Here is a 24,631-nt window from a genome sequence, read left to right on the forward strand (position 1 = left end):
CTTGCAAATGAACTAAATGAAGAAGTGCAAGAAAATACAGTAGGAACTAATTTTAGTTACAAATAAAGTGCTTCAAAGTAACTAATTATGACCTTGATATTATTCACAATTAAAGATGATCTCTGTAGGTATCATTGCAATGCTTGTGTTTATTAACAAAGTTGTTCAAAAAACTGCAGAGACAATGAGCTCACTCTGCTGTTTATCAGTCGGGTGTGACCGGAGGAGAAGGATTTACGAAGAAAAGAAACTAACCCAATAAAACAGGAACTGGGTGTATAAAGCAGCTTCACCTTCAGTTCTCCTCACAGAATCTGATCTACTATCGCTCCACAATGAAGCTTATTTCAGGAGCTCTGATCCTGTTTCTGATGGTGTCCATAGGTAAGAGTAGCGTATAATTTACACCTGTCTAAATGTTACTTGAATGCAAGTGTGACTGGGTTCATTAGTATTTTTGTTTTATAAACTGTACCTGGTTTGCTAAATGCTACTTTTACACTGTTACTTTAAGTTCTTATCTTTATTATCAAAACTATGTGTTCTTGGTGAATGTAGCTTACTGTAGAAATCAGAGACTTATGGGTATTTGTAAAGAAGACATGTTACTCCAGACATCTAGTTTTGTTGCTGTCTCAGGGCTGATGATATTCATGTTCCTTGGAAGAATCTGAGTAAAAGTATATTGTTCAAGAGAATTGATCAAAAGCCTATTCGCTTAATGCAGCTCTGATTTAGTTTTTGATTCAAGTACTTTGGCTGATCATCGTATCACAACTGCCAAACTTGGAAAAAGGTAGTGTTGTTGAAAAACATAAAATTGTTGAAAATGTGTATGATGATGATTTGTCTTATATGAGGAGTTTTTTTATTCCATGTGTTACGGTTGGTGTTTTCTGTATTCCTTCACAGCCTATGGACTGAGATGCTACACTTGTGTGAACAGCAGTCCCAGCAGCTGCACACAGGTCTTGTCTTGTCCCACTGGCTTCGACCGATGTTCCAGCGTCACAGCTTCCGGTAAGATGCTTTGAGCTGATGCGTTGCTGAACTGAACACATGATGCTTTTGTCCGTTGCTGAAGTTTTTGTCATTGCGTCTTACAGGGTACGTCACAAAGAGCTGTATGCCCAGTCAGTTGTGTATAAGCCCAATAAAATGCTGCAGTGGGGACTTGTGTAACGGTGCGATACCAACTGGTCCCAGTGTCCTGCTCCTGCTGCTGTCTTCAGCCATCATCACATTCTTTGTCTGAAGCTCTGAAACAACAACAACAGAATGGAATGTACAGAAAATGTATTGAATGTACAACTCAAGAGTAACAAACAATCTTTTAATATGTAAAAGATGTTAATGATTACACATTAAAATCTTATCAGTGAAACGACAATAATGTATCAACCCCGGAAATCACTTTACATTGCTATCAAATACAGCAAAAACAGCGTTTTTATGAGGGCCAGTTACAAAGATAAGGACATAAAGTGTGTGCTGTAGGTTAGTTGATATGAATAATAAAAGCAACCGTTGGACCTTTTGGGCATCTGTTTTGATGTATTTTTACATTCATCACCATGTTTGCTGAAGTGCAAAGTGCAAAAGCTATCAATAAACTTTGACCCAAAAACATTCTTTAAAAAAATGGTGTGTGCTCTGTATCAGAAAGAAATCTGTTCCAATCATGTATTTCTCAATGCACTCAGACCTACTAAAAACATTCTTTGTTTTTTTTTTAAAAGGTGCTTTTAGGCTGTTTTTTTCTATTTTGACAAAAAGAAAAAAAAAGGTAAAGTTTAACTCTAAGAAACTTTTTGTTTCGTATTGCAAACTCTGCTGTCGTACTGATAATATCTGGATGGATTTAGTGAAATGACAATAATGTATCAACCCTGAAAATCACTTTACATTGCGATCATATACAGCAAAAACAGCATTTTTATGTGTGCTGTAGGGTTAGTTGATACAAATGATAAAAGCAACCATTGAAAGCACATTGAACACTTACTTGTAAAACAGGAAATAAAAGTTGATTACGAATAGAATACTTGTGACTTGGCTGGAGTTTTCTATTGCTTTTCCTTATTAAAATATTGCATAACGAAATCGGTTCATTCTTATTGAAGAACCCTGTATATGTAGATTATATATTGTGATTTTCTTGATGGCACTTAAAGTTTTCACACAAAAATAAACATATACTGGATGGATGAAGACAGTTACAATATCTTTTGTTTTCTTTGCTAGTCTACCCTCATAAAGTCAGTACATTTAGCAAGTATCCCTTCACAGCAGCAAATAAAGTAAAAAAAATAAAAGTTTAACTCTAAGAAACTTTTTGTTTCGTATTTCAAACTCTGCTTTGTCAAACTGATAATATCTGGATGGATTTCAACAAAAACCTGAACAATTAAATATTGGTTGGTTATTTTATTCAGTGTTTTAACAAAATCTTTTAAATGATGTTTATCGGTGCATATCTGACATTTCACAGTATTGTGAACATCTGTTCATCTAGTTTCTCTACCTGCCTGCCACAAAGATTAATAATGTTATTCCAAATGATTAAGCATTTTGGAGTGTTGCTGTGTAACTTCATAATAAAAGCTGCTCTGTATAGTAGTTTGGTGGTAGGAAAGCAACACAAAGACAGTTTACAGCAAGAGTTTGTCATCCAACAAAAAGCAGCAGAATCATTTGAAAAATGCATCAATCCCACTGCAATTCTACATATAGGAATAGTATTATTTAATATAATATAATTAATTACAAGCAAGGCATTTAGATGTTTCAACTGGTAGTGTGCTTTACTCTCGTGCTAGTGATCAGACAAACATGTTCAGGCGTCTCATTTTACAATAAAACTTCTCATGCACTTTGCAATGTTCATACTCAAGAAAATGTAAAGTTACAAAGCATCAAGCCTATCGCTGTGCGCAGACGTGAGGATTTCCTCACTGTAAGGGTCGTCTGTGCAAAGGTTGGCAATGGTTAGTTTAGCTAATAAGGCTAATAAAGTCACAAGGCAGACACGGACGGCACACTAAAATATGGCATCTTTGAGAACAATAACTGTTCCACAAGGCAAATCAGTTGTAGTAGAATAAATATCTTGCTGTGAATAAAAAAAAAAAAGTAGTTTATCTTCAATGTGTCTTTATGTACCCTGAGCAGTGAATTTAACTTGTGCGGATGGAAAAGAAAGCATAAAGCTGTAGATTTTGGCACTGCATTTAGAGAATGGCACAAGAAGTCAAGAGACATTAACTTGTTAAACATTTGCAGTTTGTTGATCATGACAAGTACCTCTTATGTGACCCAGAAGCACATGTATCTGCATACATCAATTACTATCCCCAAGTACAAAATAAAAATAAGAAGAATTTATATAAAAAGCATTAGATGACTATTTAGATGTAGTTGTTAGTGCAATGTTAATGAATTCTAGCTTAATCATAGGTAGTTAAGAAGCATATGTTTAGTCCTGCCCTCTAAACAAAGGTGCCTCTGTTCAACTCAGAACACATTTATTGCCACTTCAGTGCGCAACATCGGCAGCCACAAGGCAGGTAGCTTATGGCACGATTATCTTATCTATCCTGAAATAAAATTCACTTAGTAATAAATTAAGTGAACTATGTCCCCAAACCCAAAACCATTCTAACTGGGGGACTGAGGCTTTGAGGAACATTTGTAGCATTAGATGTTCATTAGATGGAAGACTGCGGTGGTGATACAATCTGAGATCGGTTTTACTATTGGCTATGGAAAGGCACATGAGGATGAGGATCAGCTCAAGATGCAAAAAGAGAATCAGAAGTGGATTCTAATTGTTCGGGTGGGGGGTTATAATCTGCAGACAGAAGGCCAGATAAAGAAACATGAGGTGAAATTTCACCTAAATCGCACTCAGCTTTGGAAGCAAATCCCTAGTGGTAATTTCCCTTTTGAAAAACAAACATCCGCTGCTACTTCTTGGCATGTGTGCTCAAGAGAATGTGCATGTGTACGTATGTGTGTGAATTTGTGCGTCTCTAATTCTTTGACGTCTTCAGTGAACCCATGTAAAGAAGGCTATCTCATCCAGGTCCACAGGGTAGTCAGTGAGGTACATGGGGCCTTTGTCAAAATGTTCCCCCTTGTAGCTTCTCCATCGTCCTGCAGGCAGGTAGATGTCCCTCTCTTGCTTTCCCGGCTCTAACACCGGTGCCACCATCAGGTCATCCCCGATCAGGAACTGGGAGTCAATCTTATAGGCTGCCTCGTCGTCATTGGCAATCCACCAGAGGGGCCTGATGATCGGGTCTCCTGTATTGAGAACTTCGCCTGCAAGTTCAAGAACCCTCGGGGCCACCAGAGTCTCGTGGAGCTCTGTGAACTTCTGCGCAATCTGTATAACCTGCAGATGAATGCACAAAGACGCAGTGTTAGCACCACAGTTCAGCATGCTTGACCTAGCAGCCAGTGTGTAGCATGATGACTGGTTAATACTGAGAGGTCTTAATAGATTGTTGGATTATAATATGTTGAAGATAAGGGTGTAGGTATAAAAAAAATATTCAGCGGCAACAACTACCACCTTTATGGCATTGTATTTGGTTAATGGTCAGTTCTAGCATCATTTTAGGAGAAATTTTTGTAGAAAAAAACTGCAAAATTATTATTTTTGCCAAAGTTGGGTGACTTTGTTTAGCTATGAGCAGTGTCTGCAGTCTCCCTCATGATAAACTCCACCAAGAAGGAAGGGCAGCTTGCAAATTAAGTACTATCTCTTCAAAACCCTTCAGCGCTTTGTGCACAGGGAAGTAAAGGCACTGAAATCAACTTAGAGCTTCGTACGTCTAAATTTTGGTAGTTGAACAGTCAGAGGACACAGTTTGGAGTTCTTCCAGAAAATGAATATAACTGAAACAGTAACGGTGAGAGGGACAAATATGTGATTCTTAAAAGAACCTGTAAGTATCTCAAAATCCCTCAAGTGCAAAACTCCACTCTTGACCTGTGAATTACAACCTCTCATGCACACATTTTTGCTCCATTTTTCTATGGAAAGAAGTGAAAACATCATCATGTGCGCTATTTTTGCTACCACAGTGGTGATTTGGAATCAGCATGTTGTGACAGAAGACTTGATCTAATTGATATTTCAATGACCTAATAAAACCACTGTGATGAAAGTTTAAACCTTAGTGCCCCCTGTGGTTAAAACAAGAGACACTACAATAGAAGGAACACATATGTAACAAAATTGTGTTCAAAATGTTAATTTTTTAAAATCAAATATTCAGATCTAAATCTGTTCTTTTATTGCCTTTTCATTTGTCTATGGCTTTATTCATTTCACTATTTTCAGTGACTGTGAACATATTTATGTAAATCTTTGACTTCACCCCTCGTTATTTTTTATGCATTTCTTGCATTTGTTATGTTTCCTCTGTACATGTTATAGATTTTAAACATTTTAAAATCTGGCTTAGAGAGAAGTTAACTACACCTGTGGTGGTAGGCACACAATGTGCAAAAATCACGGACTCGGACGATAAAATGTGCATTTGTTTCACACACAAAATATTGTCGCCACTAGTTACTGAATTTAAGCAAAGAAATAACAACAAGGTGACATACTGAGACATTTAACTTTTCAACTACAAAACACATCCGCGCTTCTGCTTGCCTCACCTCATTGTCATAGGCCCACGGTGGTATGGAGAACTGCATTGCAGGCATAAACGCTGACAGCTCCAACCATCTGATGTACAGCTCTCTGTCTGGCACACCACTTTTATCATTTAACCCACCTAAAATACAACACTGATGTCAGACTTCAGGCTAAAACCATATCAAAGATCAATACTTGTTTTTAACAAAGCTAAGTTTCTACTCTAATGGTACGTGTCCACAGGGGCGTTTTTTCTCGCATGGAAATGCACCACATCTGAATATGGCCCGCTTGGTGGGCATGCACTAATGGGCCACTTGGCAGTCACATGACAGCCCTTTCAGTAGAGTATGAAAACATTTCAGCGAAAGTTATCTCTGAAAGCATTTTAGGTGAGAAAAAAGCTGTGCAGTTGTTGAATCTGTCCTCGTTTTACTTCAACAACAGCTAGTTTAGACATTTTACAAAAATTTCATGAGGCGTTGGACCTCCACTCCCCGCAACGAATTTGCACAAAGTAGAAGTCGAGTCTACTTTATGCAAATGAGCTCCAGGGCGACGCACCACAACATGCAACATGGTGCGTTTCACATGGACAGTGAATAGGATGCGACAAATTGGCGGATCCTGTGGACGCCATACCATAAAACTCTCTTTTTACTGTATGTTTGGTGTAACAGACCTGCGGTGCGGTTGGGGTAAGCATTTCCTCCAATCATATCAGGTAAGATAAACTGGTAGCCCAGAATGCTAATAGTCAGGACAGTTGGAATGATGGACTTGAGGCCGAGCTCGTAACCCCATACTGAGTCTCTGTCAATGATCCTGAAGAAGCAGGAGATGTTTTGGCTCTGGTAACCCACCCTGAGCTCAGCGCGCTCACTGAACGGCATGGCCATTTCTGTGTAGCGGCGGGTGAAGGTGGAGGGGTCAGACAGCGGGATCAGGGTGCTGAACTGACGGGGGAGGTAGCTTGTCTCTCCTGCGTCGAACTTGAAGGAGGTCACATCGTAGCGGCTTTTGAGCATGCGCAGTTGTGAGGAATACCACTCACGGGCTTCTGGGTTGGTGAAGTCAAGGATTCCTCCGATCCCGTTCCACCAGCGAACCAGAGCGGGCAGCTCACCGCTCGGCTCCCGGACAAACAGCCCTTTCTCCACGGCCACACCAAAATTAATGGAGTCATAGTTGATGAAAGGATGCGTCCAGAGCGTCACTTGAAACCCGTCTTCTCTGAGTTTGTCGAACATGCCGCTGACATTGGGAAACTTCTGCGGGTCAAAATCAAACTCTCCATAGTCGGCGGTGTAGCGGTCGTCCAGCTCCAGATGGGAGCATGTGAAGCCATGCTTGGTGATGTCGGAGGCGTAACGTAGCAGTTTCTCCTGAGTTACAGCTGTCTTGTGGAGAGCCCATGTGGACCACACGGGTTGTTTGAAAACTTCAGGAGACGGGACTTTGATGGGCTTTTCGAAATACCGACGCACCTGAGCAAAACACACACATGCAGAACAGAATGACTACAGATGTATTTACATGTGGTTACTTTTTTCAGTTTAAAGGACTAGTTTGACATTTTGGCATACAGGCTTACTCACTTCTTACAGCAGACATTTATCTCAGCTTTACAAAACAAATAGGATAAAACATGCTAAATACTGAGCTTAGATGCGCTGTTAGGTGGATTTTGTTACAAAATAATTTAGGATGTTTTGGTATGGCTTAACTATTTCTTTAAACAGTGTTCTGCAAAGGAAAATAAGGCTTCTGGCAGTAGTGTGAAATTGAAACAAATCTGACTTAAGTCACTGTTATGTAGCTGTGCATCAGGGCTACAACTAACCAAATGCATTTTTAATTTAATCATTTTGTTCATAAAATGGGAGGAAATGTTGGTCATAGTTTACCAGAATCCACAATTTCATTCTCAAATCTTCAGCTTTTTTTTAAAACCAGAAGTTATTTAGCTTAAAATGACATCAAACCCAGAAAAGCAAATCTCCGTGAATGAGAAGTTACAGTCAGAGTGTTTGTTGCTTTGATAAATCAGTTACCGGTACTCAAATCATTTACAGGTGACTGTCAGAATGGTTGATCATTCATTTTCTGTTGTTATACCAGTAAAGAATTCAGTCGGTACCTAATGAACAACTGCGTCATACCGGAGCTTGAATCACATCTCCTGTCCTTTTCACTCCAGTTTTGGTTTTAGTTAACTTTGTTGTTCTACATTTAGCTTTCCAAGCAGGGAAGCTGGTTTAGAATTTGGTCTAATATACAACCATTTATCAGGATGATGCACATGTTCTGAGTCCAGTCATTTGTTGTGTGTGAATAATGATATATATATATATATATATATATATATATATATATATATATATATATATATATATATATATATATATATATATATATATATATATATATATATATAAATAAAACGAGAATCATATCTGCACTCACCATGTATTTGTGAATAGAGGTAACATCTGACCCCACACACACTCTATAGCTGAGTTCAGGTAAAGCCTGCTGTCCTTCTTGTGGTTTGAAAGAAGAGTCCTGGTACCGGGCCTGGAACCTCAGTGTGCTGTTCTTCTCCGACCAGCCCAAATGAAACGGTACCGAGTCATTAATCTTGATCGCAGTTGCATTAGATGACAGCCAGTAGCGCTCCAGGATTCCCCCAAAAGCGTTTCTATTGGAGTAGACATCACTGGTGATGAAAGGCCGCGGTTCCTCTTCCCCTTGGATCCTGATAGGCCAGTACTGTGTTGCCGTCTCCGCCCCTCCATACCAGTGAGACTCATTATAGGTCATGGCATGCTCTACTGAGTGCTTGTGTTGCAGCTCCTCCCAGCGAACGCGGTAACACATCACCGTGTCCTTTGGTCGGACCGTCTGGATGAAGAAGTTGAGTTTGCCAGAATCCGACTGAGTGCAGCTCAGAATATTTCTCTCCTTTGAGCAGGAGTCCAGATCCAGAGTGCCAGACCTATGAGAGTATGTGGAAATAAAACACAGAGGGGCTGGTTAAGCACAGCAGTAAAACAACCAGCATATTTCTGCATTGCTGAAAAGCGAAAACATATCAAGCTCACCAAAATGAGATGATTGGAACACAACAACAAAGAAGAAATGCAATCACAACAAAGAAAATATTATATGTTCCACTCAATTACTCTATTTCTCTGCAAGTGCAGGGCTTCGACTACGGCTATTTCTGTCAGTATGAGGCCAGATGATAAAGGGCATGCTAAATCAGTCTTCCCTAGGGGTGTAATCATGTGTCTGTCTCATCTGGTTTTCCATTATCTATCCACACGTTGTCGACAGGCAGCCTTTTAGTGCGGCTCAGCACACAAAGAGAAAGGACAATGCTGAAGCCAAACAAAGTCATTCATGTCACAAGGGTTACTGAGAGCCAAGATTTACTGACTACTAGTTTCACAAGGGAAGTGTTTATGTCAGGGGCATCCTGATTCGCACTACATGTACAGAAGTTCCTATTTTTTGCGGTCACTTTATGTTTTGACTGCTTTGAAGCAAAAACATCTAAGATCCTTTGTCCTAGGCATAGAGCGATTATTGGCCTGGCTGATTATCGTGGCAGACATTTGGCATTTTTTACGATTATGTGTATTTTTATTGACTAATTATTGATAAATTAAAGGTGCTACTTCAGGTCTGATGCAGCCTCCTCTCCCTGTCTGTCGTCACTCTGTGGTCTCAGAAATGTCTCTCAAGCAGACACTGCATAAACTGCAGAAATACAAGCTGTTGTCACAAACCAGGGAATCAGCTCCTCTCACTGTGGCTAAGGCTATGCTATCAGCTAGTGGCTAAGTTAGAAGACAGCTACAGATTACCCTGAAACAGAGTCTGGAAAACAATAAATGATAATACTTTAAGCTATGGGCTTTAGTGTGCAATAAAAGTGGCAGACCAGTGAAACATTACCAAAATGCATAAGAACAGCAGGTGTAACTGCAGGAGACAAACTTGTCCCACATAAACAGAGGAGAGCGAGTTAATTTAATCACTCCTATTTCTATTATACATATTCAGTCACAGTAGACTTTCTAAAGAAGAAGCCTAGTTATTAACAACAGGTTATCTGCTGTCACATACTGTTAAAACATTCCATTTAACATATATCGGTTCCAAATATCGGTGATGGGCCATTCTTGACTACCAATAATCAGCATCGGTTCCGGCTCTTTAATAACCCATATTGGTTGATCCCTATCATGTACCAGTTTCTTAAATGTACTGTACTGTAAAATTAACACATTTGAGTTTTGGACTAGTGGTCTTATGTGTTTCACATTGCACAGACAAAAAGATCTATCAAGACAAAAGTCAGCAGATGATTGAGGAATGAAAATATCCCACCTGAAGGCCATAGTGAAGATAACAGCCCCTGCCTGGTTGCGGATGATAAAACCATCCTTGTTGAGGTCTAACAGCTCAGTCTTCAGCAGGTGGGCTTTCCGGAGTGACACTGAGTAGTAGCACCAGGCAACTACAGCAGCCAGGACCAGCACACAGCCCAGCATACCTGCCATCACCAGAGGCCGGCCTTCATGAGCCAGTTTCTTCTTAAGTGGAGAACCACCAGCTCCTCCAGCCATCTGCTGCTCCCCAGGAGCCACCGGAACAATCTGATACATCCTGAACACTTGCAGTGAGGTGTGGAGGAGGAGTGACAGGTGTGGACAGCTGTAGTTACCTTGCTGTCAGTGCCTGTGAGGGAGGAATATATCTGCGTGCCGGCAGCTGTAGAGGTGAAGGAAAGTCAGACTGTCTACCTGCCACTCTTTAGCAACGTCTCCATTTGTGAATGAGGCTTGATTTGTCCAAACCTGTGAGATAGAAAGACAGAAACAGAGGTCAGCATTCAGGTGAAGTATGACTCATGTAAAACAAGTGTTAAGACAAAGAAATGTGTACTATCAATACACAGCTTTTATGTTTTACAAAGGCCATGATAACAGATTACATAAATAAACCATGTCTATGTGAATCAACGAACAGTTTACTGATAGTGTTGTGAATATTCCAACATAGAATTTAAATCTGCACTCATTTTGATTTATTTGGGGCACTATCTCAGGCTGTCTGGACAATATTTATTCACCCAAATAATTAAGAGAGAATATAATTAATTAGTTCCGGACTAAAGACACTAATGAGTTAAACCTAGAATGTAAAAAATGAAATTTCTGAAATGAGGATAGTTATTTATTTTTTCACCCGCTCTTATTGAGGAGGCTTTTGCCTACTTCGTGACTTGGTTAGTTAGGGGTTGATGCAGGGCTGCTGTGTTTCCGGGTTGCTGCTCCCTGAGGCATGGATCGTTACCAGGCAATGGGCTATATTGGGATTTTTCTCAGCAGTTCAGCAGAGTCTCAACAGACCTGCTCAGTTGGTACACTGGTTGCTGTTTTCTCTGGCAGCAGGTGGAGGGGCAGTTTGTACTGGTCTTTCAACCCATGGGCTGATGTCAGAATAAAATGTATTTTTATTGCCCTCAACTAGACTCACAAAGAATACGTATGAGATTAATCTTCATTGGCCAGATGACAGCTTCCAAAAATATGATCACACAAGACCTACTGGAAGTCATAACTTGACTGTAACATAAAGGCATAAGAAGAAGATAGCGCACTGTAGGAAAGTTATGCTGTAGTGTGTCAAAGATGGTGATGCTAAAATGGCATAGAATTTGGGACAAAGGAAGTGGTCTCTGTTTTGTACTCTTAGGATTCCCAGAGGTATATCCAAAACAGTCTTTCTTTAGCCTTTAGATAATACACCTCTCTCCTCTGTGTTCAGGTGAGGTGACAAGGGACAAAAAAAATTTTACAGGTAGTAAATTAAAGTAATCTAAGTCTTATCTCATTCTGCACTGAAATCCACACACTGTATATAATAAACAACAATGAAACGTAAAACAGATGTGACTGAACATGACCAAATTGACATTACTTGGTATAATATAGTAATGAAAAGACAAGATATGGAGGGATTCTTCTAACAGTACATCATTTGAACTTTAGCAGAGTACCCACTATAAATATATATTCTGTTCTATTGTTATAAATATATAACATATCACCTAGTCATTCAGCAGAAAATATACATATGCACACACAACTAATTAATTGGTAAATTTATTGGTAATTTAATTATAAATTAATTGAGTAAAATCTTGCAAGCAACTCACAAAATATTCAGGTTTTTACATTCACTACGAGACCTTACAAAATACTGGAAAACTAATATTCCAGTTACGCACCGTATGAAAAATATATTCATATCATTTCAGATATGTATTTTCTGTAAGTCTTATCAAAGAATAGAGGATGTCCACTAAACAGACAGCATGATTTGTGTTTGTGTGTGCGTGTGTGTGTAGAGAGAAAAGTCCTGGTCTGCAGAGTTTGCACATCAGTAGCAGGGATAGTTCCTTTTAATATATAATTCTTTTGAAGAATAAACAGATGAAAGATAAAACAGAGTTCCTTTCTGTTGTCGAAAGTTCATTGAAAGTTCAGTGAAAGGTTTGGCCGCTTTAGAGCAACATCCTTCTCCTGGTGTGAGAGTCGGTGTACTGTTCATCCTTATCAAGGAGAACAATGGGTCTTTTGATACATCAGGATCTAACAGCATGCAAGCTGTCACAGTGCACTCTGGCTGTTTCTGAGAAAACTCTCTCCTACTCAGAAAAATCTCACAAAGTAACATTTTGAGGTGAAATCTGACGGTTGGGTCGTTGAACTGAAACTGTGCTGCATACACAGGCAGATGGTAGTAGCAGTAGTAGGTAGAAGACAGAACAATAAGGCTGCAACTAATGATTATTTTCATTGTTGATTACTTTCCCAATTAATCGATTAGTTGTTTGGTTTTTAAAATGTCAGAAAAATAATGACAAATATTGATGAGTGATTCTAGAAGTCCAAGAAGAAGTCCTCAAATGTCTTATTTAGTCCATAATCCAAATATATTTGGTGTATTGTAAGAGAGGAGCAAGGAAACAAGAAAATATTCACATTTAGGAAGCTTTGAACTGATGTATCAATTTTCAAAATACTTGGCGATTATATTAATAGTTGACAACTAATCCACAGCCTCATTGCTGCTCTACATGATAGTTAAATAATCGGTATGTCACACTGACCACAGGGCATTTGACAGTCCAGTTATCACACCTGACAGTCTCCAGAAACTAGTTATAACCAAAGAGCTGTGGAGCTTTCTACACTGCATGCCATCATAATTAAAGACATAAACATACACTATACATGCTGATATACTTACATTGGTAATCAGATTTACATAAATTGCTGCTGTGTGTCATCCATTTCCACACTCTCTAAAACAGCTACATATCACTGTACTGTGCCTACATTTGTTACTAAGTGTGTCCTGCAGCGTTGTCCAGCAGCAGAGCAGAGCGCAGCAGCTTTAATCTGGTAAATGGCAGGTAACCAGGCTCTGTAGCCACACAGGCAACAGATAACGGACCAATGAAACCATAAAAACAGGCTATGATCAGAGAGAGTGCAGACACCATGTCAGCATGATTCAATTACATTTATCTCCCAGGTATGAGCACCTCGGACATGAGTAAATAATATTTAAGACTAACAGCCCTCAAGTGGTTGTACAGCAGCAATTCTGCAGTTTTCAGAAGGAGCACAATTCTGTCATCCACAGCAGAACCCTGGTTAACCTCCCCACAGGTATCATTATGTTTCAGCTCAACATTCTTATTTTATTTTGATGAATGTTCGTGGCAATGCAGCATGGGGGAAATGAAACCTTGCAAATGCATAACCTGCAAAAACTGAGTTCCTGTGCTTAAATCTGCCCTTCAGAGACAAGACTGCTACTCTTTGTGTCATCTTACTCAACCCTCTGTTAGAAGAAGATACTTCAGCTTCTCTGAAAATACAAATTACAGCTACACTCTATTATTGTCATTGTTGATTAATCTGTCATTTATTTTCTTGATTAGACAATTAGTTGTTTGGTGTATAAAATGTCAAAAATGTGGATCAGTGTTACCCACAGGCAGAGATGACATCCTTAAAGTCTTTGTTTTGTCCACAACCCAGACATTCAGTTTACTGTCACAGAGGTTTAAAGATAAACTAATCTATCAATCTTGCTGCAGGTTTAATACAATTATACACAAAACTGCACTATTAGTATGATCATTTTAAATACACTACTGTTCAAAAGTTTTGGGTCACCTAGACAATTTCACGTTTTCCATGAAAACTCGCTTTTATTCACGTGCTAACATAATTGCACAAGGAGTTTCTAGTCATCAATTATCCTTTCAACACCATTAGCTAACACAATGTAGCATTAGAACACAGGAGTGATGGTTGCTGGAAATGTTCCTCTGTACCCCTATGTAGATATTCCATCCCATATTCTACCGTTTCCAGCTAGAATAATCATTTACCAAATTAACAATGTCAAGACTGTATTTTTGAATAATTTGATCTTATCTTCATTGGGAAAAAATGCTTTTCTTTCAAAAATAAGGACATTTCTAAATGACCCCAAATTTTTTGAACAGTAGTGTTTGTATTTTTATATCACATGCTGAATTTAACTCTGTTTTGTCACCCCAGTTCTCAGTCTGCTTGGCATTAGCACAAGACAGTCCAGCATTTTTTGGTCCAGACTTCCCCTATTTTTAATCTTGGATCAATTTAACTGACTTTATTGTGTTTAAAAAAAAATCAATGTTTCAAGTAATTACATTTGTGCTGTGAGCTTATTTGATTTCCAAGTCACAGATGTTTACACTCACTGCTGGAACTGTCACAAATTGATCATTTTTACAGTCATTACTGCATGCATCATGTTTTAATCATGCACCAACAACAAAGTCTTATTTATGGAGAGCCTAGGGCTAGTTTAGGACAAAATGCTAAATTTGTTGTTCATTTAGCCTTCATGCTGCGACCAGTGTTAATTCCTCTGCTTTGGGTGACTACATGTATGCAAAGTGTTTACTGTTTTGACACGACAGCAAGAAAACCACGCTGCTCAGTACAGCACAGCAGGCTAAACACTGCAGGTAGTGCACAATCCCTTAGCAAGTAAGGAGCTCATACACACAGACACGCTTACTCCACACCTGCCGCAAATTGTCTTCTGTTCACGTTCATTAGACTCCTAAAATAATGCAAAACCGAGAACACAGTCAACCGACTTTGCTGAAATGATACAGTGAACGCAAATTGTGCCACCAGATGTAATATGTACCGCTATTTTCCCCCAACAGAGTCAAGCTAACATGTAAACTAACCAAACATTCCCAGTGTCTGATCGATACCCAACAAACACCAGTCCAGCCGGCTGTTGACGCTGTTACAGGGTATTACCGTGTCTCCAACCCGCTCTTCCAGTTATCTCGAAGGTCTTCGAGGTTCAGAACGACCGTGTCAATAACACGCAATTAAGTAGTGTGTGGTTTTAATAATACACTCAACCTACCCCGTACGGCGTTGCGACCATAAAAAGACATTTAACTTACCTCTGCATCTGGTTCTCTGGGGTCAATGTGTGCACTTTACAGCTGTGAGCGCAGTAGCCTACTGCGCAGCTGCAGAGCGGTTTGAAGTGCCATTGTCCCGACCAATGGCAATCGAGCTCGACGCGGATTCGTTTATTTGGCTGTCACTCATGTACTACGCCATGTGGGGTTTTCTGGGAAATGTAGTGTGATGATGAAAGAGGGCACTCTCATATGTATACAGTCTATGGGTAATCTACAAGAATTGCAAGTTTGTCCACAAATAAATTTTTTAATACACAAAACTGATATAACACGGCTAAACCATTGTGGATTATTATCAACTTTTTTTTTAAACATTTGTCTGGTATTTTTTTTAAATTATTATTATTTTATCTTCAACCGTTGCCTGTGGAAACTGTTCATATGGGAATGCAGTCCGTCCTGTTCAAAACGCTGGAAAACGTTACTAATAACTTTATTAACCGTCTAAATACTGCGAATGGGTGCGGTTTAGCTGCATTTTTTGTTGAGTATTTGTCTTTTGTGCCTTGAAAGAGTTAACAGACAGTGATCGTGATAATAGCATAATATCATCGTCTGCACATTTGAACTAGCACAGAGGCCACAGTGATTACACAACCGTCCTAAAAAACCTGCGAAGGTGAGATCATCCAGAGAAAACGCTACTCTTGTTCTGACTGTGACATATTTTCTACCACTGGGTGACAGCAACAAGCTATGGACAGGGGAGCTGTGCAAGATAAAAGGACAGAGTATAGTAAGTTAAGTATTTGGCCCTGTTTTATTTCTTTTTTCTTCGTGTAGATATTTGTGTTAATTATGTTCCATTTAGTATGAGCTGGGTAGTTGTGACAAAAGTATGAGCCATGGTGGAAAATGTTCCAGTAATTTAGTCTAATAGTTAGGTTTGTTACAGTTTTTAGTGGCGATATTAGTTGTGGGTGGCACCAACGGCTAAATTAGCTTAGCTTACTAGCTAGTTGTCTATGGCAGATACCAGTGGCAGAGTGCTGCTAGCATTTGTAGCATTAGCAGAAGCAGCAACGGGCGTTCAAGCAGAAAATTACTGTGAACAAAAGTATTTTTATACCAGCAGCAGAAGTTATAGAAGTAGCAGATACAATAAAAGCTGGATTTCCATCTGGGCAGAGTGTGGACCTGCCCCCAAATTCGGGTGTGAGTTTTTCCATATAACTTTTAGTTGGGGGGTTTACAACTAACCAGTGTGGTATCATCACAGGTGTTGGTGCTAATATCTTGAAACACTAGGGTTTTACCCCAGTCTAGAAATATTTCAATTTCAACCCAGTAACTACACCATTTTAATATCATTTCAGAGTAAAATGAATGTGAAATGTGAGTCACTGTGCTTTCTGCAGTAAAATCATCCCACTTTCTTCCTGTGTGTTCCACATTAATACCACAGAATGCAGACTAGCTAGACCAGTTGTTCTCAACCTGTGAGTTTTGGAATTAGTCTAATTTGTGATGATTTACAGCTATAATCTCATGTAAAGGTGTGCTTTGGACATACGTGTTGTCATTGATTTTATATTAGAGTAGTTTGGGCAGCCAGGTCACATTTAAATAACTCAGAGGAAGACATGTAGGTGCTGGTGAAGGGGAAATGTTCAACCGTAAAGTTCCATAAAGCAGTACCCCGAATAAATATAACTACTAATAATCAGGGCAAATCTGATGACTACGTTTCTGACATAAAAACACAGAAAATCCTGTTCATAACCAAGTGATGATTGTTATAACTACAGCAGTTTACAATAAAGCTATAAAATCTGTTTTTATTTTTTTATTGGTACTCAGCTACCTGCTGCCATATTTCAAATAATGGTTTGAAATGTCACACTCTATACATAATTATGGGGAAGCATCCTTACACGCAATATTGTCCCTGCGGCAAATATCCTGCTGTGAAACTGTGAAATGGAAAATCTATCGACTCAAATAAACAATTCAGACTTGCAGACAGTAAAATAATATATTCTTCAGTGTTTGATGAACTTTGTCATAGGATTTTTGAGGGCTACAATGTATGGTTGGACTGATAGATTATATATATAGTCCTGGATCGATTAATCTATCAGTCCAACCATACATACACACACACACACATATATGTGTGTGTGTGTGTGTGTGTGTGTGTGTGTGTGTGTGTGTGTGTGTGTGTGTGTGTGTGTGTGTGTGTATGTATGGTTGGACTGATAGATTAATATATATATGTGTGTGTTTCTTTATGTTTTTTTTTTTTTTTTTTAAAGTTTGGATAGAAATTAACAAACAAATGTAGATCTACAAGTATGTTCCCTATGGAAGCACCCTGTGTACTGTAGGATTTGTAGCTTAGTTAGGTGGGTAGAGTCAAAAGGATAAGTTAATTTATTGATATTTTAGAAAGAAGACTCTGATTTTCTACGTCTTATGTTGATAGTAATCTGAATATCTTTGTAGTGTGGCTGTTAATCAGTAAACCTGGAACCATTAATCAATTAGTTGTCAGCTATTAAATTATGCTCTATTTCTATCATTAATTATTCAGTCAAAATTCTCTAATTCTAACTCCTAATAATCAGAATACGTGATAGGAGTAACATTACTGCTCATAATAGCAGTAGTAGCAGTAAAACACTTTCAATCCCTGTAAGAGTATCTGTAGCTGTGGCGATGACTCTTACAGAAACAGCAATAGTGCTATTTCTGGCAGCAATAATATTTAGCATCTCTGTTTCAGAACCTCGACTGAGTGAAAAATCACAGGCGCCAAAGTGACTCATCCTGCTGCAGGAAGTCCAAGATCCAGAGGGGAGATGTTGTTGATGCTGGTGTCCCTGCTCTGCTGTGTCCCTGCTGGAGAGGCCTGTCTGCAGTGTGACCGAACAGTCAGGCTGCTACATGAAAACTTCATCTTGTCTGCTCCCACTGTGAGTGACCAGATAGAACTGCAGAAGATTTGTGACCATGCCTACATGACCTACACAGACACCAGCCAGCAGCGACAGGGGGTCATTGGTGAGAGCCAGCAACTTCTGTATCATAGGTTTTCATTTATTTCTCAAAATTATTCTCAAATATTCTCAGGCCACAAAGGTTTTTTTTATGATCTGTCAACTCAAACTGTCATTCCTCAGATCCCACCACTCTGTACAGAGCCAGAACTGAATACCAGAGTGAATTTGACCGTTTCTTGAAGACGCCACTCACTGGTGAGAAGCGAAAGAAAATCATCCAAACAGATAGAACAGTAGTCGGAAACTTAGGGAAACATAGTATTTTAATTGTTTCCTTGTAAAGTCAATGAATGTATTTACATATAATCATCATATAATCAGATTTTTGAACAAAATCTGCTGTTTTTAAAGGGTCCATAACATTTGAAGCCATTCAGATCATGGAGAAAGGCAGGAAGATCTTAGAGAAACACTTGGATGCTTTCATCCCTGATGGTAATTGGCATGAATTTTCATCAGTGAGTGTTCTGCACAGTATGAGGCAGGACACTTTGTGTAAGTCATCACTGTGCATTAGTTTCAGCTCATTTATTTGTCTCTCCCTCAGGATTGTGCCCCAACAAGTGTGGTAAGTTTCTTCTGTCTGATCCTTCCATCTGCATCGCTGTAAATCCATGTACAAGCAGGGTTTGTACAAACAGTATTAACTGTATGGTACATGTTTACAGAACACGTGTGTGTGCATGTGTGTTTATGGTTTTCAGGGCTTCTGATTAGAAGAGTAATGGATTGTGTGTCTTGCCGATTCAAGATATACATCTGTCCATCTCCGTCTGGCCAGCAGGACTGCGGTGGTATGTTTTTGTTAGTGTGTTTGTGAATGTGCATGTTGTTTGTGAGTGGATGAGGGGGAGTCATACCTGCAGGGTAGATATGCACCGCTCTTCAAAGTACGTGTTGTATGACACATGCTGTCACGAGTATGTAAATGTGTTCTTAAACAAAGCACTGCTGCAGCCTGTCCATGTGCCGGGCTAATAGAAAAGATTATTGAAGTAATCCTGATGTAAACTACTGGAGGATCTGTCTTTCTCCCCCCTCTCACCCCTTCTCCAGAGCACCCAGTGCAGGCCGAGGAGGGAGGCCAGGCGGTGTTGGACTGTTTTCTCCCATGGCATCGTCTTCTGTTGGGAAAGCCAGAGTACCACTACTTCTGGGCCCCAGGAGCGCCAGGAACTGAAACGGTCTCACTACCATTGCTGATAGCAACTGACAACACAAATAGGAGTATAAATAGCAACTAGGCACATTAGAACCACATCTGTGGAAACATATTCGTCTTTAATCTGTTTGCATACCTTCCATTTCCCTTATTAGTCACCTTTAGCTGTACAATATTGTGAATATGCATGTTTTCTGTCTGTCAGCTTTTACACCCACTAACTTGCTACTGTCATTTCCTGATTTATATATACAGCTGGATGAAAGTGACTTCAAGGCTTTGGTGGTGACAGACGACTCATCTGTGGTCTTGAATCAGCTGCGTGTGGATGAACAGGGAACATATCGCTGCTCACTGCAAGACAGAAATGGAACCATCTTCTATCAAATCACTTTCCTCCTCACTGGTAGAGTCCAGCATTCAGACATGTCACCACAAATAGGGCTGTCAGTACATTTAATTCTGAGTCCAGTCAACATTTGTCAACTCACAATAACTTTTCACGCCTAAAAATCTATATGGCTGTTTGCTGCTGCCTCTTAAGCTAAAAAAAGTTAAATTTTTTTGTATTTTGTTATGAGTGTTACTAAATTTGAGTTAGAACATCCAAAAGAGAAATACATCACTTACTTTTTAAAGTAGTTATTCAAATGTATGTTTAAAAGTATGCTGAAAACATTTCTGTTTTGTAACACTTCTAATTAGTTACTGGGCGTGTTTGTTTGTGGATTATATGGTTTGTGTAGGGTGGATGCAGGGTGTGTCAGTCGTTTCTTTTCTTGCTGTGTAGGCTTTCATGTATTTATTGTATTTTTCTTTCCATGTTCCTTATTACTATGTGGATTTCGATAAAGCCACAGAAAGCCTGTATTGAAATGTACAATGGGATGCATGATCCTACTCCAAAAAAATGTTTTTATTCCTCTAGTATCTAATGCCCGCACTTCTAGTCATGGCTTAACAAATTGTCCAAGGCCCCTCAGAGAAAACCTGTCTGCCTTTACATGTTCCTTTAAGCAAATACTGAACCACCACTCTGTTATTTTCCCCTCCTTCTTCACAGTCGCCCCTCTGCCTCACCAAACTCACCGATCATTCGCCTCTCTGCCCACCCTGCCTCGTGGAGACGACTCCTCGCCTTTTCAACCTACAGAGGACCTGCTGGTGCCAGTCATCGCCATGGTGACGGCTGTGAGCCTGACAGCGAGCGTAGGCATCACAGTTGTCCTGGGGTGAGAGACGGCAAGTGGGCGGAGGGGAGAAAGAGGACGGGAGGTTTGCAGGAAGGGTGGAGGAGAAAGAGGTTACACAAAGCGATCAGAGAGCATGACAAACCAAATGGGGCAAGATGAAAGGACTGTCCGTGGTGTTTGGTAGTTTGAGGTTTGACTCATGACTTATTAGGATTAAATATGTGTCATATGAAGCTACTGTAGATACAGACATAGGATCATTGTTTACAGACGAGTCCATTACGCCAGTAGGTTGTTTTCTTTGAAAGTCAAGTCGTCAGTTGTTCCAGGAAGTGATGTCAGTCACTTAATCATAAAAACAATCAAGTGTTAAGTTAGATTTAAAGGGCAAATATTAGTCAATGGACAAGGTGATTTTTTTTAAATTTTAAAAGTCAGGATTACTTTTGTGTGATCTTTATTCATAGATTGATGGCAAATCAGCAGAGAGTAGCGAAGGAGTTGAGGAGAAGGAGGAAGGAGGAACAAGACACAGAAAACACGGTGTGATTAATTTACTGTATGCAGTAAATGCTTCAATGAGAGGAGGGTTTTTCCTCATTTCAGGCTGTACATTTCACTTTGCGGTCAAACAAATTTCCCAGCAGAAATCGCCGTGTCATGTCTAGAAGTGAGAATGGAAGTGAGAATAAATTCTGGCTACACGCAAATAAGGTGTCAGTGAAGTAATTTATTGACAGGGTGAAGCCAGAGAAGAGATCCCACTCATAAAACAGAAAGTTTGTGGTGTGAAAAGACCATAATGTGCAACACTAAAAAATTCTCCAGAAACCCCTTGACTTTCTGTTACACGGACTCACCAGAACACATGAGCGATCTGACCCCAGCAGGAGCACATTCCCTCTGAATGAAGTGATACCGTTGTCACGTGGGCGTTTATGAGAGGAGCCAGGGATGAGGTAAATCTCATGGATTACAGTGTTTTTCAGAGATTAATAGCCCCAGCCATCCAATTAATCCAGGATAATCCCCGCGTGGAGGGGGATGGGGGGGTAAAAGCAAGCGGCAGATGTTTTCATCAGAGGTTCTTTTGATGTTTAGTTACTCGTATATTCATTCACAGAGACGAGTGAAGGCGTATTTTTACATCATTAGTAAAGATACCATCATTCTGAAGTCACAGGTTTCTTACAACACCATGACTAGACTTTTTACTTGCCTCTGTACGTTTTGATGACATAAACGGCTTATGATTCAAAAATAGTCACATGTATTTACACAAGATCTGTCATCATCTCCACCACCTCTACAGAGCTGTCTTGCATCATATATCTGCTGCCGTTTGTGTGTCATGACATGTGCGTTGTCAGCGTGTTTACTGGTATAGCAGGTCAACATGTATTTTTATAGGGCAGTAAAGAAAAATTTAATACATCAAATTTGAAGCCGTCTTTCAGCATGATGTCACCGCAGGCCATTCTGATTGGTTAACACAGGAGAGATTATGAAACATTTTTAAAAAATGAAAATGAAATAAGCGATCAATATGAGTCACCACAACCATGAGATCACCTGTGGAATCAGTAATCATTGCTCAGGTTTTTCAGGGAAATTTCTGACGAACTTCTTGATTAAGGGATAGATAGTGTGAGCCATGACAAACGCAGCGAAGGTCGTAGTGATGCATTGTGAGGGGGCGTCTGTGCGGAGGCTGAGGTCTGCATGGATGGTGACAGGATATATGTGCAGTGCTGTTTCCTGTCGGGCTCGCTGACATGGGGGCGAAGACTGAAAAAAAAACATTCTTGAAGACACCCTCGTACAGTCACGTCACAGTCTTCCAACTCAACAGACCTCATCCTTTCACCAGGGGTTCATATGTGTGTTCAAACCTAAAGTACAGGTCGAGGCTACAGTAAATGCCTGCTCAGCGGCTCTGCTGACAGCCATGATAAACTGTGTATCAAAGTGTGTGTGTGTGTGTGTGTGTGTGTGTGTGTGTGTGTGTGTGTGTGTGTGTGTGTGTGTTAGTGCTGCTGTGGATTGAAATTGCAGCCTCAGCAGGGAGGGGGAATGACAAAGTGGGAGTGCTGCAGCAGCCGGCAGCGGTGAGGGAGGGGAGGAAGGGAAGTGGGAACACGAAGAAAGTGGAGTCAGAGGTTTGAGTGGGAGACGTTTTGTGGACAGGCAGAGGGATCTGAATGTGGGTTATGAGGAAATGAGGACATAGACGTCAGATTGCACCTTGTGATATAAACTACCCCACACTGCATGTTAAATATATCCTGTATCCAGGGGTGGAAACAGCTACATCTACACTGACTCCTTAATTAGAATCACTAGTGTTTGATTTGAATGTTACTCACTGACAGCTGAAACAACCTACTGCTTGAATAAAAGCAGCGTTGAAATGTGCTTGAACGCCCTTAAACGTGGTTTCAGATTTCAGAATGAGTTGTTATTTGTTAACACTTCAATATTCAGCTAGTATTCTGCTTCATAATGATTGTGTTTGCATGGATTGATCAGATTTGATTGATGCATTTGTCATCATATTCTGGTCCAAATATTAAATTTTGCTTGGTGCATGTATGTAACATTACCTTATCCCCACTGAGCTACTTAAAGCCTGCGAAATAACGGCAAATGAAAGCACAAATACAGAAATCAGTCATGTGAAATCACCAGAATTGTTATAAACTTGACTGAAAATTTGAACTTCATGTTGAAGCCCAAAGATTATAGCAGGAAATGGAGAAAAGTGGTTTTCAGAGCATCCTGTATGAAACTGCTAACAACTGATGTGTGTGTAGCTGCAGTGTGATATCTCCCTGTGTCATGACGTTCACCGATGTTCAGAAACTAGATCAACAATATAGACATCGCTGGGCTTTATTATGATGAACAAGGGCACCGTTTTTCAATCAATCCCACATACTTATCATACTGCAACAAATCCACCACTGGAAATAATCCGCAACAAATGTATCGTTTCAGGAAATTACTGTGATATTACTCAGCCTTTCTGGATATTACATTATGTATTTGGGCCTTACTTTACAGATCTTCCAAAATAATAAAATAACTACTAAAATTGTTGGTTTTGGACATTTCACAACATTTACTGACAGTATGAAAAATGTATATCACCAGCCTGAAGTGTAAGTTATTCAGTTTGTGACACAGGTAGATAATGGACTTTCCACCTTGTCAGTGTGCAAAATTAAATGTATGTGTTTGTGATAAAACTGGGTGATAGATAACTAGCAGAGGGTCTTCATAATATTAGCAGAAACAGTAGCTGTAAAAGTGTTTCTGATATAAACAGTGCACTGTTGTTACTTTGAAAAAATAAATGCTTTAAAAACATTTTTTTAACAATTTACTTCTATTTTACAGGTTGTTTTGATACATTACAGAAAACAAGTAGTAACATCACCAAAAAAAGTTTTAATTTACGCGTTTGTCCAAAAAACACGAAGCAAATGTGTAAAGAACATCTTGATTGTAATGTTACACTACTTTTGCTGTATAAATTAACAGAAATATGAATATTTTACAGGTATATTGACCTTATATAAAACAGAAATTATCTTAGAAACTGAAAAATGGCAAATCATTTTTAATTGTTATTTTACAGTTATCCTAATTTTGTTAAATTACAAACAACATCTAGTAAAATCGCTCCAAAAAAGTAATTTTAAAAAGCTGTCCATAATGTGCACATCAAAAATCAGTCATTTTACATAGTCTTACATATTGTTCTTACACAAAATGTGACCATAAAATGACAGTTTAACTCAACTAAAATGTTCATTATTTTACAGATATTCTCATTAGTTTCACTTTTTTTTTTAGGATTTCATATTTTGTGGCATCCTTGTTGCCAAAGTTTTTAATTTTATTTTATTTTTAACTGTGTGGTGCAGAGATTTTACTTTTCACACTGTAATACTCTGTAATATCCCAAAGAAGAAAGATACAGACGCTTCAGATTTACCAGCAGAGCAGAAACAAAGTCTTGTG

The 24,631-nt window shown here is 39.3% G+C and overlaps 3 protein-coding genes across 6 annotated transcripts; 2 read left to right on the forward strand and 1 right to left on the reverse strand.

Moving 5' to 3' along the window:
• The first annotated feature begins 223 nt into the window (after positions 1 to 223).
• On the forward strand, positions 224 to 1,629 carry LOC111564696 (lymphocyte antigen 6G). Its single transcript, XM_023264439.3, has 3 exons — positions 224 to 384; positions 913 to 1,020; positions 1,107 to 1,629. The coding sequence occupies exons 1-3, from the start codon at positions 336 to 338 to the stop codon at positions 1,253 to 1,255; spliced, it is 306 nt and encodes a 101-aa protein (XP_023120207.1). The 5' UTR covers positions 224 to 335; the 3' UTR covers positions 1,256 to 1,629.
• Positions 1,320 to 15,288, reverse strand: LOC111564695 (myogenesis-regulating glycosidase-like). 3 transcript variants are annotated; one of them, XM_023264435.3, is made up of 6 exons: positions 15,225 to 15,288; positions 10,055 to 10,524; positions 8,123 to 8,654; positions 6,339 to 7,143; positions 5,677 to 5,795; positions 1,320 to 4,396 (listed from the first exon to the last, which is right to left on the reverse strand). In XM_023264435.3, exons 2-6 carry the CDS (start codon positions 10,330 to 10,332, stop codon positions 4,049 to 4,051), a joined length of 2,082 nt encoding a protein of 693 aa, XP_023120203.1. In that variant the 5' UTR covers positions 10,333 to 10,524; positions 15,225 to 15,288; the 3' UTR covers positions 1,320 to 4,048. The 3 variants fall into 3 exon arrangements, with proteins under 3 accessions (XP_023120203.1, XP_023120204.1, XP_054867537.1); XM_023264436.3 differs by lacking the exon at positions 15,225 to 15,288 and adding an exon at positions 15,073 to 15,211; XM_055011562.1 differs by lacking the exon at positions 15,225 to 15,288 and adding an exon at positions 14,997 to 15,018.
• A 340-nt stretch (positions 15,289 to 15,628) lies between these two features.
• Positions 15,629 to 23,040, forward strand: LOC111564717 (izumo sperm-egg fusion protein 1). 2 transcript variants are annotated; one of them, XM_035945551.2, is made up of 10 exons: positions 15,629 to 15,984; positions 17,974 to 18,251; positions 18,371 to 18,445; positions 18,602 to 18,685; positions 18,798 to 18,818; positions 18,955 to 19,044; positions 19,307 to 19,434; positions 19,668 to 19,818; positions 20,476 to 20,644; positions 21,073 to 23,040. In XM_035945551.2, exons 2-10 carry the CDS (start codon positions 18,050 to 18,052, stop codon positions 21,152 to 21,154), a joined length of 1,002 nt encoding a protein of 333 aa, XP_035801444.1. In that variant the 5' UTR covers positions 15,629 to 15,984; positions 17,974 to 18,049; the 3' UTR covers positions 21,155 to 23,040. The 2 variants fall into 2 exon arrangements, with proteins under 2 accessions (XP_035801444.1, XP_023120246.1); XM_023264478.3 differs by having other exon boundaries at positions 15,629 to 15,867.
• Positions 23,041 to 24,631: the final 1,591 nt, after the last annotated feature.

The sequence above is a fragment of the Amphiprion ocellaris genome, chromosome 6 (assembly GCF_022539595.1).
Source record: "Amphiprion ocellaris isolate individual 3 ecotype Okinawa chromosome 6, ASM2253959v1, whole genome shotgun sequence".
Lineage (NCBI taxonomy): Eukaryota > Metazoa > Chordata > Actinopteri > Pomacentridae > Amphiprion > Amphiprion ocellaris.